At 39.5% G+C, this 14,732-nt stretch overlaps 1 protein-coding gene across 1 annotated transcript; it reads right to left on the minus strand.

The window, feature by feature from the left end:
* Positions 1 to 1,986: 1,986 nt before the first annotated feature.
* LOC136687378 (GTPase IMAP family member 8-like) lies at positions 1,987 to 13,821 on the minus strand. Its single transcript, XM_066661770.1, has 9 exons — positions 13,687 to 13,821; positions 11,157 to 11,831; positions 9,360 to 10,121; positions 9,189 to 9,263; positions 7,973 to 8,101; positions 7,660 to 7,779; positions 7,497 to 7,574; positions 4,528 to 4,644; positions 1,987 to 4,111 (listed from the first exon to the last, which is right to left on the minus strand). Exons 1-9 carry the CDS (start codon positions 13,688 to 13,690, stop codon positions 3,990 to 3,992), a joined length of 2,082 nt encoding a protein of 693 aa, XP_066517867.1. The 5' UTR covers positions 13,691 to 13,821; the 3' UTR covers positions 1,987 to 3,989.
* Positions 13,822 to 14,732: the final 911 nt, after the last annotated feature.

Here is a 14,732-nt window from a genome sequence, read left to right on the forward strand (position 1 = left end):
CTTTCGTTTCTACGGTATCCCCAAGGATATAGTGTCAGATAGAGGGCCCCAGTTCACCTCTCGCGTGTGGTCAGCATTTTTTGAAATGTTAGGAGTGAACGTTAGCCTCACATCGGGGTATCGCCCCCAGTCTAATGCTCAGTGTGAGTGTATGAACCAAGAGTTCATAAAATTATATCTAAGAATATATTGTTTTGAGAATTAGGCTGACTGGTCCCAGTTCTTGCCATGGGCGGAAATTGTTCAGAACTGTCTAACAAGTTCTGTTACTGGTTTAACCCCGTTTCAGTGTATTTTAGGATTCCAACCCTTATGTTACGCTTATGGCCTGGACAGCTTCTCCCTCTGAGGTGCTTGCTGTAGATGATTGGATGCTGCGTAGTGAACAAGTGTGGGAGCAAACTCATCAGCGAATCGAGGATGCTATTCGCCGTCATAAGAGACAGGCAGACCACTGTCATGGTGAGACACCTGTGTATCTCATAGGGGACTGAGTCTGGCTCTCTCCCAGGGATTTCAGATTTTCAGAGGGGAGTAAAAAGTTGTTGCCCAAGTTTATTGGTCCATTTAAAGTAATTTGGAGAGTCAATGAGGTAACCTATAAACTTCACTTACCAGTTCAGTACCAAGTATCTAATACATTTCATGTCTCCCTTTTAAAGCCTGTGAACTCCGGTCCGTTAGACGAGTCTATGCCTGACAGCGTGCCTCCACCTGCAGCTAGTATTGAGGGGGCTCCTGTGTATGCGGTCCGACCGTTGCTGGATTCCAGGTGGAGGAGAGGTACACTCCAATCTAGTATATCCATCTAGTATATTGGGAGGGTTATGAGCCGGAGGAGAGTAGTTGGGTACTGGCTGGAGATGTGCTGGATCCTGGCCTGATGGAGGACTTCCACGAACGGCATCCAGAGAAACCTGGCCCCAGACCGAGAGGTCAGCCTTGGGGGCTTGTGAGGAGTCCCTCCGCGGGTTCCTCCAACATTTTTCCCAGAGGGTGCAATCCTAGGGATTCTTCTGATCCACACTGTGGGAGATCCACGGGGGCCCAACCGGAGGCTGCAGGAGGGGGGAGGTACGCTTGTCGTCTGCGTCCTCGTCTTTCGGTATCCTCAGACTCCTTGGGGGGTGTACTGTCACACCTATCGAGTCTCCTCACCTCTCTATGAACCCTTAAGACAGAGTGGACTTTACTTCCCATGATTCCACTTTGTCCCAAGTTCCTGTCACATGCCCGCGGTCAGCCAGTCAGGAGTGGCTTCCCCGTTCATCATCCCCTGAGTTCTCATCCATTTCACCTGTTTAACTCAGTTACAATGTATATGTAGGACAGAGTGTTATTGGCTCTTTGCGATGTGCTGTCTTCGGATGCATTAGGGAATACTGAGCTCCTATCACCGTGTTTCTATTGTGTTTGTACTTACCGTGTTCTCTGTTGTCTTCTGGGCTATGTAATTGAGACTGTTTGTTCTTGTCCTCAGTTCACCTGTGTATTGTGTTCTGCCTAGTCAATTTTCTTCCCCTTGTCAATAAAATCCTGTTTTCATCTGCAAGCGTCTGCAATGTTCCGGTTTCGTTACAGCAGCCAACATTATTTAAAGCTAGAGTTAATAATTCTGTTGAAAGCAGTGAGTGGAAACTACATTTTAAAATATCCAACATAAAAATATCTGCTGCCTCTCTTTAGCTTTACTTCCAAAAGACATTCCCCCAACACATGACCTCAGACTGCCAGACTACAGCTGGAGGAGTCCCAGAAAGAGAGAAAAAAATCTAAGAGCTAAAGAGTACATGGGCAGACTGAAAATGGCACATGTGTGTGAAAAGTCCAAAAGTGGGTATGAGGCAGAAGTCATCATACAAAATGTATTACATGTAGGTTATTACTTATTTTATCATACATTAGTACCAAAACTATTTATACCATCAGCTACGTAAAATTTTTGTTTATAAGTAGGTATTTATTTAAAAATATTTTACAGTGGATTTCAATCAGAAAGTAACTGCAAAACAATTAAAATATTTTGTTCTGCTTTGAACGTTTTCCCCCTTCCAATTTTCTTATATGTCTGCATATGTAACACACATGGATATTACAAAAATTACAAAGTAATTTTTAATTATTACAGTTAAAGTTCATGCAAATAAATGAAATGCAGCTTTTAAAATATCCATTATAATGGTCATGGGCACTACTATGGCCTTCAGCATCCTCTTGGTTATGGGCAGAGGCACGGGTTTGGTCACTGGCATGTACATGGTAATGCACAATTTCACCATCATAGACATGGCAAGCATTAGCAGAAAAAGAAAACCCAAAGAAGGAACACTCAGACTAAATATTAATGAAATTTCACATTCACAACAGAGAAATCAGTGACACACAGATAACAGACAATTACAGATGGATAAAAAACTTGTATGACCTTGTATCATTTCAGAGACCAGAAATCCAGCAGATCCCACCAGACATATACTTATGTAGATAGCAGTTTCAAATATATTTGTCTTGTAGTTCTGATAAATATTTGGAATATTTTATTAAAATATACTTCCAAGTTTTGAGCAATATGATCTCATATCTAAAATAAAAAATGATCTACCAAAAGGTGATTATGTACTAATACAAATGTAATTTGTATGCTAAAGACACTTTCCTTCATCATAATCTGTAGTTAATGTATGTTCACAAAGTGAGCCCCCACCTGCAGGTGTCCCTGATCCACTTCCCTGTAGTTTTCCCTGTTAAAGACTGCGGCTTTCAGATTGGCATACTACTATACTACGCACTGCATACTGCACTAGTATGTACTGCATACTACATACTACTTTTAGCCAAATTCTGTATGTGAGCAGTATATAGAATGCCATTCCAAATACAGACAGTGTTACACAAAACAAAACACGGCTTTTCTAACTTTCTGTACACTGTAGTTAAATCTTCTGGTTAAGTTAGGGTTTACGGTTATGTTCAGGCAAATTTTTAAGGATGCTTTCTAACCATTATAATCCATTACAATAATAAGTGGGACAGAAATATATAACTAATGTATTCTAGTTTACCTTTAGTGTTTTTGCAGTACAATACAATAAACCTCTCTTACACCTAAAATATATTTAAAGTGTAATTTTATAAACTAATTCTTTAAAAAAAATCGCAAAATAGTATACTATAGTACATTGATGTTAGTATACGTATTACTTATGTGAGAAATGTACTTTATGTTTACTTAATAAATTGAATATTCAGTTTACTTTATTTTGTAAAGGCAGCAGGAGGACCCTGTGACAATCTAGGGTTTTTCACAAGAGGCGACTTTATTTTTGAAGCTTCATGGCGTTATATGCTTTGTTTGTTTGTGTACTGTATCACTAGCTAATGAAGAACAGCACACTTTCTGTGAGTGCTTTATGGTCATGCAATTAATTTGCAGATCTATTTAAAAACATTAATTAGTTAATTAATTAATTCATTCATTCATTGTCTGAAACCGCTTATCTAGTTCAGGGGCGCATGGGTCCGTAACCTACCCGGAATCACTGGGCGCAAGGCAGGAACACACCCTGCAGGGGGTGCCAGTCCTTCGAAAGGAGACACACACTCACACATTCATTCACACACTTACTAAAAAACACGTTGCTTAATACATTTCCATTAATCAATCAGAAGAACATAAAAATATCTGTTGCCATTTACCTCCACAGCATAAAACAGACAGCAACAACCTCAACTTTGTTAGTATAAAAAATATACAATCCTTATAATTGAAAAAAAAAAACAGCTTTTAAAGATAACAATTTGCTTCTGGTTTTGTAAAACATATACATATAAATTTCCCCAACTTTCAGTATAGAAAACTATACTGGTGGTTGAGAAAAAGGGATAAATGATAAAAAGCTAAAGTTCTACAGTTCTGATCATGTTTGATTACTGCAGTAGTGGCTAAATGATCACATAAAATTTCACATCACAAACCACCAAAGAGTATGTCATGTGTCTGATACACTGCCGCCTGATATTGAAGCATATCCTTCAGAGCACCTGTCAAACCATTGGGACACTTTCTGTCTGGACCTCTCTTTCTCATGTTCAGATGGTTCTGACTGAGCCTCTGGGGAAACAAATAACAGAACAAATAAAACAGTTTTATTCACACAGTTACAAACAGAACCACTGACCATTAATCAATTTCTATAATCTGTCATTTACAACATTGCTCATGTGTATAATGTTGAACATATTTCTATTTACAGGACATTCAATCAACAAGTCCAGTATGATATAATAATAATAATCAGTTACCCCTATATGAATATTACGGAAACTGTTAACTAGAATATGCACACACACACAAAGTGATGTACACCATTTCTAAACTGTGTAATTGGTGCATGTTTATGCATGTGTGTTTATTTATGAGGGTGTCTTTGTTCATGTTGTAATTGTTATTTCATTTTGATGTCATTAAAAGTAAAAATCAATAAAAACATTGAAGAAGAAAAGAACAGTTAATGATCTGCTGCTCACCACATCGGGGCTCACTCAACATTTTCAGGAATCTTCCCATTAATGCCTCTTCTCGTCTGATCCATTCTCGATCAAGCAGCTCTTTAATATGGTCTTTCAGTTGCAGGGTACTTTTATCTAAATTATAAAACACAGTTTAGAATACAGCAAAATCCTAAAAATCTTTGCATGATTTAACAAATCAAATTAGATGACAAATTGATAAAAACCCATTTCCAGAATAATTGGACATTGTCAAAAGCTCAAAGAAGAATCAGAATCATGTTTATTAATGATCATCATCATCATCTTCTTTGCCACTTAATCAAACTCAGGGTCACGGTGGTCGCTGAAAGAAGCCCAGGCATCTCTGTTGCCCACAATTTCCTCTTCTTTTGGTCATTACCCAGAGCTCATGACCATAGGTGAGAGTGGTTATGTAGACTGACTGGTAAATTGAGAGCTGTGCTTTATGGCTCAGCTCTTCACCACGATGGTACACTACAGTGACGGCATCATTGCAGCCGCTGCACCTAATCTACCTCACAATCCCTCAAACTTCCCATCATTTGTGAACAAGAACCCGAGATTGGGGTAGGTTCTCACCCCCTACCTGAAGGGAGCATGCCATCTGTTTCCGGGAGATAACCATGGCCTCAGACTTAAAGGTGCTGATCAGCATACTGACCGCATCGCACTCAGCTGCATTTGTTCAAGTGAACATTGGAGGCCTCCATACAAAGAAGCCAGAAGAACAGCATCATCCAGTTCTGGGAATTGAACTTTGATCTTCCAGTCTCAAGTTTGCTTTTCTAACTTTAAGGCCACAACTGCTATATAAATAAAGATTATTTTTTATTATTATTATTAAGGGCTTGAGAGTAGCCCAAAAACCTGCTGTCACAGAATGCAGTCCTCCACAGACTGTTGACCAGAAGTCTTATATATATATAAGGTTTTTCTGTATGTCTTCTCTTGTGCACTATGTAAAGTATTGTGACACTACAGTTTCCTTTGGGATCAATAAAATTTTATATTATCTTAAACTAAGCACAGGCAAATCTTCCACTTCCGAAACAAAATTAATATCTTCAGTTCCCAAATACTTAATCAGTGTCACTAAAAAGAATAGAAGGGCAGCACAGTGGCGCATCAGGTAGTGTCGCAGTCACACAGCTCCAGGGGCCTGGAGGTTGTGGGTTCGATTCCCACTCCAGGTGACTGTCTGTGAGGAGTTGGTGTGTTCTCCCCGTGTCCGCGTGGGTTTCCTCCGGGTGCTCCGATTTCCTCCCACAGTCCAAAAACACACGTTGGTTGGTGGATTGGCGTGTGTGTGTTGCCCTGTGAAGGACTGACGCCTCCTCCAGGGTGTATTCCCACCTTGTGCCCAATGATTCCAGGTAGGCTCTGGATCAACTGCGACCCTGAACTGGATAAGCGCTTACAGATAATGAATGAATAAGAAGAATAGAGATGTAGCACAGCTTGAAATGTATTTCTGTCCCAGTGTTTAGAGCATGTGTCAGGCATCAAAATTTGTTTAAATGTGTTTATATTTCCAAAATACAATCAGGTTGCTCAATGATAACACTAGAAACCTGCAACTAATCTTGAAGAGAATGAACATCACAGATTCCTGTTTTATTACATTTTACAAAGTCTCCAAACTTCCTGGTGAAACCGTGTTTGTACAATATACAAACCGGATTCCAAAAAGTTGGGACACTAAAAAAAATTGTGAATAAAAACTGAATGCAATGATGTGGGGGTGCCAACATCTAATATTTTATTCAGAATAGAACACAAATCACAGATCAAAAGTTTAAACTGAGAGAATGTATCATTATAAGGGAAAAATATGTTGTTTCAAAATTTCATGGTATCAACAAATCCCAAGGCCATTTTTTACCACTGTGTGGCATCCCCCCCTTCTTCTTACAACACTCAACAGACGTCTAGGGACAGAGGACACCAGGTTCTCAAGTTTAGAAATAGGAATGCTCTCCCATTCATGTCTAATACAGGCCTCTAACTGTTCAATTATGTTCTTTATGATGCGCCAAATGTTCTCTATAGGTGAAAGATATGGACTGCAGGCTGGCCATTTCAGTACCCGGATCCTCCTCCTACGTAGCCATGATGTTGTGATTGCTGCAGAATGTGGTCTGGCATTATCTTGTTGAAAAATGCAGGGTCTTCCCTGAAAGAGATGATGTCTAGATTGGAACATATGTTGTTCTAGAACCTGAACATAGTTCTCTGCATTAATGGTGCCTTTCCAGACATGCAAGCTGCCCATGCCACAAGCACTCATGCAACCCCATACCATCAGTGATGCAGGCTTCTGAACGGAGCGTTGATAATAACTTGGGTTATCCTTGTCCTCTCTGGTCCGGATGACACGGCGTCCCAGTGTTCCATAAAGAATTGTTCAGCAATTGTTCCAGATTCTCTGAATCTTTTGATGATGTTATGCATGGTTGATGATGATAACTTAAAAGTCTTTGCTATTTTATGCTGGGTAACACCATTCTGGTATTGCTGCACTTTGATCCCACTCAGATTGCTGGGATCTTTCTGTGCAACAATGGTGGAATTGGTGATCCTCTTACCATCTGGGCTTCAGAGAGACACTGACACTCTGAGAAGCTCTTTTTATACCCAATCATGTTGTCAATTGACCTAATTAGTCTTAATTGGTCTTCCAGCTGTTCGTTATATGCTCAATTTCCTTTTTCCAGCCACTTATTGCTGCTTGTCCCAAATTTTTTGGGTTTTTATTGACACTGTGAAATTTTGAATCAACATATTTTTCTTTAAAATGTTACATTTACTCAGATTAAACTTTTGATCTGTCATCTATGTTATATTACGAATAAAATATTGACATTTGCCATCTCCACATCATTGCATTCAGTTTTTATTCACAATTTGTTTAGTGTCCCAAATTTTTTGGAATCTGGTTTGTAGAACTAAACTGATTTACTCACCGTGGGACTGTGACTCTATTTGTGACACTTTCTCATAGCACTGATCCTCTGTCTGAGCCTTTGAACTTGTCTCACTTACTGCAAAGAACATGTCATGACAATATTGTTGTAAATTTAACAAGTTACAAACAGCTAATTATGTTGGTATTGTAAAGAAACTCACAGTTAATATAGTGTTCCATACTATCATCTGTCCTTCTGGGGAATTCAACTATTGCCTCTGAAACTCTTTTTAGAAGCTCATTTTCCCTTTTTTTAAATACTTCATCAAATACCTGGGCCTCTGTGAAACAGAAAAAAATTAAATAGAAAACCACTGGCTGCCTATTGCATTTGTATACTATTGATAATCCTGTATATTATCCATGAATATAAAAGCTGATGATGCTACGGGTTTTGCAAGGGATTTTATTGCAAGGATCTTGTTAAGTGTATAGAACCAACAAAATGCTATCTGTAGGAAAACAGCTGCTCACCACATCTGAGCTCATTAAACATTTCCTGGAAGCTTCTCATTACTACCCCTTCTCGCCTGCTCCACTCATGATTAAGCATCTCTGTAACTGGACCTTTCATTTGCATTGTACTCTGCCGTTTTTCCTGACCTGGTGATGAAACACATATGACATATACTTGCCACACAAGAAGAATCCATGAGTTGCAAGTGACATCACTGTGTATTGTAGCAGCCATGTTTAGGACGTACTCACTACACGTAAACACAGTTGAAATAAAATGATGTATAAATAGTTATATTGGGGTTTTTTATGTCATTGGTGTGTTCTGAAACCAGAAAATTGGTATCCAACATACCGCTAACGGAAAAAAAATCATGTGACTTCACCCCATTGATACAACAAAATTTTGGAATTTTTGGAAATGTTATTAACAATCTTAAACATAGCACAAAAAGTAAGGAAATTGTGTTTGGTACATTATTCCTTTGTTGTAACAATGCTTCTTGGTAATAAATTTTACACGGTTGGAAAGCCTGTTAATTGCGCAATGCCAAAATTTGCTATTGACTCGTTTGGTGTTTGGTGGATTGGATGATTGAAGTTTGAAGAAACAAGACATACTAGCAATAAAAACAATGGTAAGATGGTATCCCATTCTTCAATCAGCATTTGTCACAAGTCAGCCAACATGGTTATGTTGGTCACTCTGGCATGAAAAGCACGTCCAAGCTGATCCCACAAGTGTTCAGTAGGGTTTAGGTAAGGACTGTGTGCAGGCCATTCCATCCTCTCCACTCCCAAATTCTGGAGGTAATCTCTGACAGACCCTGCTCTGTGGGGAGGGAGGGAGGGTTGTCATCTTGGAGGATAGAGTAGGGTCCTACACTGTGAAAATATGGGGTTGCCACTGGCTGCAGAATTCCAATTTGATATCTCTCTGCACTGAGATTGCCTCCAATGATGACATTCCTTTTTCCAGTGAGGGAGATGGAAATGCTGCCCCACACCATCACACAAAATGAGCTGTTTGGCATTGGCAGAAAGGCTTTGGCAAATTTTTCATGTTCCTTACAAGTGTGGCAAAGGGAAATTAACAGGATTTCCAATGGTATATTTATAGCCAAGGAGTATTTTTACAACAAAGAAATAATTTACCAAACACAAATTTCCTTAGTTTTTGTGCTATGTTAATTGTCCAGATTAAATGACAATTACAATATTCAGACAAACTCACTGCAGAACTGTAACTCTCTTTGGAACACTTCACCACAGTGACTCTGTGTCGGAGTCTTTGAACTCGTCTCACTTACTGCAAAAACATGTCGTGATAATTCTATTATAACACTACAGAATTCAACATAATAAAAATGACTAATAGATGACGTGGGTGTTATAAAATACTTACCGTCAGGGGGTAAATCCACATCTGTCTTTCTGGGGAATTTAGCAATCAATTTTAAAATTCTGTTATGAAACTCTTTGTCTCTTCTTCGCCATTCAGTATCCACTAATCTAACAATGTCCTGTAAATCACTCTCAGCCTCGCTGGTGTCGGCCTGTGTGTCCACTTTTTGCCCTGCCTGAACTTCACCGACTGTCTCCGTATTCAGTTGAAATGAACATATGCTAGCCATCATCTCATCAATCTTCTGGAGCAGCTCTGTAACCTGAACACGGTTCTCTCTGTCTTGGTTGTTGAAGACATGATATCTGTTCCCACATTTCTCAATCACCCACTGGAGAGCTTCTCCTTCACTCTCAATGTGCTCCTCTATGGTCGTGTCTCCGAGCATGTCACCTAAGGTGAAAAGTACAATGGTGTGTCTCCACACTTGTTCTCCAAGAAGTCTCATATTCTCTTGAATGACCTTTCTCTGCTCCTCTTTAAATGAGGTGTCTGCAGGAATCACTAGGAGTAAGCAGGTTACGGCCTCACCCACACTCTTCAGTATCTCAGACTTTATCCATTCTGGAGTGTACTGAGAGGGAAAGAACTTAAACCAGCTGGGTGTGTCCAGCACAGTAACTGGTCTCCCGTCCACCTCCCCCTGTGCTCTTACACATTTAAGAGTAGACTGACCAGGAGCAAATGCATTTCTGTTGAGCATGACATTCCCAGCCGAGCTCTTCCCAGAAATCACCCAACCCAGCAATGTGATCCTTAGCCCTATAGGGGAAAACATGTACAGCATTAGAAATCATCATCATGATGAGTGGCATCCTTGATCAAGACTGATTAAAACAATGTCCCTGAGGTTGAAAAGCACAGTCTTACACTGCAAATTTAAATCTATGACTTAACTAAAGTACATTTTGGGTACAACAAAAAAAAAAACACTTCTACACTATTTACATTCAACTATCATCATCATCATCATCATTATCATCATCATCTTATTTTGTGTTTAATCAATTTTAATGTTGGGGTGGCAACAGGGCAACAAACAAATATTTCTAAATGTTTTATGTAAAAACTGAAAGTAAAATTTCTCTAATAAATGCATAAGTTTTAAAATGTTTTTAGCTCTGAAGGAAGATAAAGGTTACTGAGAACAATAAAAGGTAAAACATTTAGACTGATATGGACAATATTTATTGAGCTACATATACAGAATTAATGTCTCTCAGTATGGCATTTGGCCACCATAGTTGCTAATGCAACAAGCCAGATGTCTTAGCAGGGAGTTGTAGAGATTCCTAATGGTGTCCAGTGATAATCAATCCCATGCAGCTTGAATATTCAGAATAAACAGATTTTGTAGTACTGACAGCACATCCAAAAGCACCCTGATATTTTCAATCTGGCATAGGTCTGACGATGCAGCTCGCCAGTATCAGTCTTCAAGGAAAGATCTTGAGACAGAGACAGGGATAAGTGTTGTCCTGTTGGAATAGCACAGTGGATTTTGCGTTCAGGAAAGGTAGGGCTACTGGTTGGTTGGTTTAAAAGGCAGTCATTGTAACGATCTGTGTGCATCTAGCCCTATGTCTCACAGCTGCCTGCCAATGATGCTGCATACAGATCATCACTGCTTACTAAAGGTTCGCAATCATGGCTCTTGGGTCACAAAGCACATGTCACTGGGTTTGTGAAATGCACTATATAAGTCTAACCTATTATTATTATTATTATTATTATTATTATCCTTTTAACCCATCTTTACTATAAGTGCTAATGTTTATTGAGCTGTATGTAACTTACCCTCTTTTTTTAGATTCCTTTGTTGTAGTTTTAAAACTCTGGACTCTGCTTTGGCCTTCACGGTCTTCTTCCACTCAGCAACCTTCTCCAGTTTTTCTGCTTCAATTTTGAAGTAAGACCCATTATTTCTTTGTACAGTGTCCTCAATCTTTTCCAGCAGCTTTGTTACCTGAGATGTATCAAAGACTGCACTGTCAAAGACATGATATCTGTTCCCACATCTTTCTATCACCCACTGGAGAGATTCACCCTCTGTTTCAATGTGCTCTTCTATTGTTCTGTCCCTCAGAGCATAGCTTCTAGTGAACACCACAAGAGCATGTGTCCAGATCTGATCACCCAGAAGTCCAAGGTGATTCTCTACAGCTTTCCTGTGTTTCTCTGTGAATGGAATATCAATCTCAATGACCACTAGGACAGCGTGGGGCCCTGGATCACACAAAGAAACTCCTCGAACAAGCTCTTGTTTCAGAAAGTGTGGAGTGTCATTCACGGGAAAGTGTTTCCACCAGCCTGGAGTGTCAACCAACGTCAGGTCTCTTCCACAAACATTATCCCTTACTTTCTTACACTGAGCCGTCCTCTTCTTATTTGGAAATAACTCTTTTCCAAACACAGCATTGATCAGCGAAGTCTTTCCAGAAAACTTCCCCCCGAACACCATGACTCTCAGCTCTACAAAAAAGTGATGGATACAGTTTTTTGAAGAATTTACAAGATTTCTGGGTTTATTAAAATGGACATCATATGAAAATATTACTTGTTCAATGTATGTGCACATTAATTTGGTGATCTGTAGTCTACTAATTCACACTGTAAAAATAGGCCACCCAGTCAGTTTTCTGTATGCTGCCTAAAACATGGGATAAAACAAGCCGTTCTGAGATTGCTCCACTACTGCCGTCAACTGCAGAGATTTTAGAACGGCCCCGCCCTGGGACCCATTTTTATGTGGGGTCCAAAAAAACAGAGCAAAACAGACACAATGAGTATGGAGAAAAAAGAACACAGAGTAAAAACTGAGAAAACAAGAATGGGGTGTAACTTCTAAAAACCTGAGCCTCTGCTCCTCGGTCCTCAGATCAAGGTGAAAAGCAGCTCATTATCATTTAAAGTAGGGGTATTTAATTGTATATGACTGTGGCTAAACACAGTTCTCTGTTTTTTTTATGGTCCAAATTTGGAATGGTGTGTTTGAGTAGAAATATTACTGTTTGTACATGAACTTGTCCTTAATTATATTTGATTTACTCTTTGAATTTTCCATTGAAACTCAGTTGTTTAGTTTTGTTGCATTTTCAGTAATGCAGTTAGGCATCTGCCAAATTTGGAGATATTTTGACCTTAAGTGATCCGAAACAGCAAACAAAAAAATAATAAAAACCTGTCCAGTCAAAAACCTGTACAGTATACTGTGTACAGATTTTTTTTTAAGTTAGGAACAGGGTGGCACGGTGGTGCAGCAGGTTGTGTCGCAGTCACACAGCTCCAGGGACCTGGAGGTTGTTGGTTCAAGTGCCACTCTGGGTGACTGTATGTGAGGAGTTTGGTGTGTTCTCCTTGTGTCTGTGTGGGTTTCCTCCCATGGTCTAAAAACAAACGTTGGTAGGTGTATTGGCGACTCAAAAAGTGTCAGTAGGTGTGAGTGAATGTGTGAGTGTGTGTGCTGCCCTGTGAAGGACTGGTGCCCCCTCCATGGTGTACACCTGCCTTGCGCCCATTCTGGGTAGGCTCCTGACCCACCCCGACCCTGAACCGGATAAGTGGTTACCAAAAATGAATGAATGAATGAATGAAAGTTAGGAATAGATTTTCCTTTCAATAAAGAACTACTGAATAGTAAATCATTGATATTTTCTAAGTGATTTATTTGAAAACATTCCATAAATTGCAACACTGCTACTTTAATTTACAACAACTATGATATGAAATTAGACAGCTTTACTTCATATTTATTAAATATATACCATGTCCTCTTTTGTAATCTGTTTTACCGGAATCAATGATTTTATAAATGTATTTATATAAAATATTTCAGACTGTAAAAATAAAATTGTTATTCTGGTGTGTTGTCAGTAATGTTCATGGGGCATTGGGGGGAGTTAGGTTCAGAAAACTTACACATTTAAAAATACTCAAACAGTCAAATACAACTTGCTGAATTTGGATACCCAAATGCAATTGCAAATGTGAGATTGATGTTGAATTATTATCAATGTCAGAGTTGTAGAGTTAATACAACGAGAATGTTAAATTAAAAATGTGTCATTTGTTTAGGTACTGAAGACTGTACAGAGAAATGCTAATACAAGTTTAGAATTTAAATTTGAATTATCTTTATGAATTTTGTTCACGAGTTGTTGGTGCTCGAAACAAAGTTTATATTTTCAAACTAGACTATGTTCTCTAATTTGTACAAAAGTAGGATTTATAAAACAGAACTGCTCGTGAACACGAAACGAAACCTAAGGCCCGAGTGCGTCATGTGAAAACTAACGACGATGTGAAGATCCTTCCACTGAAATCTTACCCATTTTATGTGATATTTCTGGTCCTCTCAGCCAAACCCCAGACTTCCGAACATATACTGGTCAGACGATGATCAGAAGCAGATTTAGATTCAAAACAAGGAATGAGAGGAAGGTGACCGCGTCTTCGTTCTTTTCCTGCACTTTCGTTTCTAAATTACAGGAAGAACAATTCCCTTTCAAAGCAGGAATCAGGTGCACCTTCACCTGTGCCCCACCCCTTCCACAGCCTCTACTTTTCTGAGGAGGATAGTTGTTGAAACATCGCTGCAAGAATCCGATTGCATTTTTCTCAGAGACTTTATAGCCTCATAAAATGAAAAAGTGAAAATCGGCTTTTAAAAATCTGGTACAGGTGAGAAGACGGCTGTGACTGAACTTTTGATTCATATTTTAAAACCGATTCCTTCAGTGAACTTAACCGCTTATTCTTTATTCATTCACTATGGAATGAACCGAAACATTGGCGTCAGTCTGATTCGACTCTCTAAAAATATCCAGAGATAATATTTAAATAGGGCGGTGCAGCAGGTAGTGTCGCAGTCACACAGCTCCAGGAACCTGGAGGTTGTGGGTTCGACTGCCGCTCCGGGTGACTGTCTGTGAGGAGTTGGTGTGTTTTCCCTGTGTCCGCGTGGGTTTGCTCCGGTTTGCTCCCACAGTTCAAAAACACACGTTGGTAGGTGGATTGGCGACTCAAAAGTGTGTGAATGTATGTGTGTCTGTGTTGCTCTGTGAAGGACTGGCGCCCCCTCCAGGGTGTGTTCCCGCCTTGCGCCCAATGATTCCAGGTAGGCTCTGGACCCACCGCGACCCTGAATTGGATAAGCAGTTACAGATAATGAATGAATGAATATTTTATTTTATTTACTATTTGATGATTTAAGTAATGTTTTAAGTCTTAAAAGGGAATTACAGTGAGATATAAGGGAGACATAGACAAGAAAGAAAGAAATCCCATTCCCAGGTCCCGAATATTGAAACTCGTGGTTGTGCAGTCCACAGCTGTGCATGTATGGGAGGATAATACGCAAGGTGGAAGAACACA

The sequence above is a fragment of the Hoplias malabaricus genome, chromosome 1, assembly GCF_029633855.1.
Source record: "Hoplias malabaricus isolate fHopMal1 chromosome 1, fHopMal1.hap1, whole genome shotgun sequence".
Taxonomy (NCBI): Eukaryota; Metazoa; Chordata; class Actinopteri; order Characiformes; family Erythrinidae; genus Hoplias; species Hoplias malabaricus.

What these genes read in the sequence shown, in the direction of transcription:
- LOC136687378 (XM_066661770.1), bottom strand. An exon ending in AAGGAATCTAAAAAAAGAGG is followed by an intron (nt 10,122 to 11,156) that starts GTAAGTTACATA and finishes TTTCCCCTATAG; the next exon opens with GGCTAAGGATCACATTGCTG. An exon ending in TATGGAACACTATATTAACT is followed by an intron (nt 7,575 to 7,659) that starts GTGAGTTTCTTT and finishes TGTTCTTTGCAG; the next exon opens with TAAGTGAGACAAGTTCAAAG.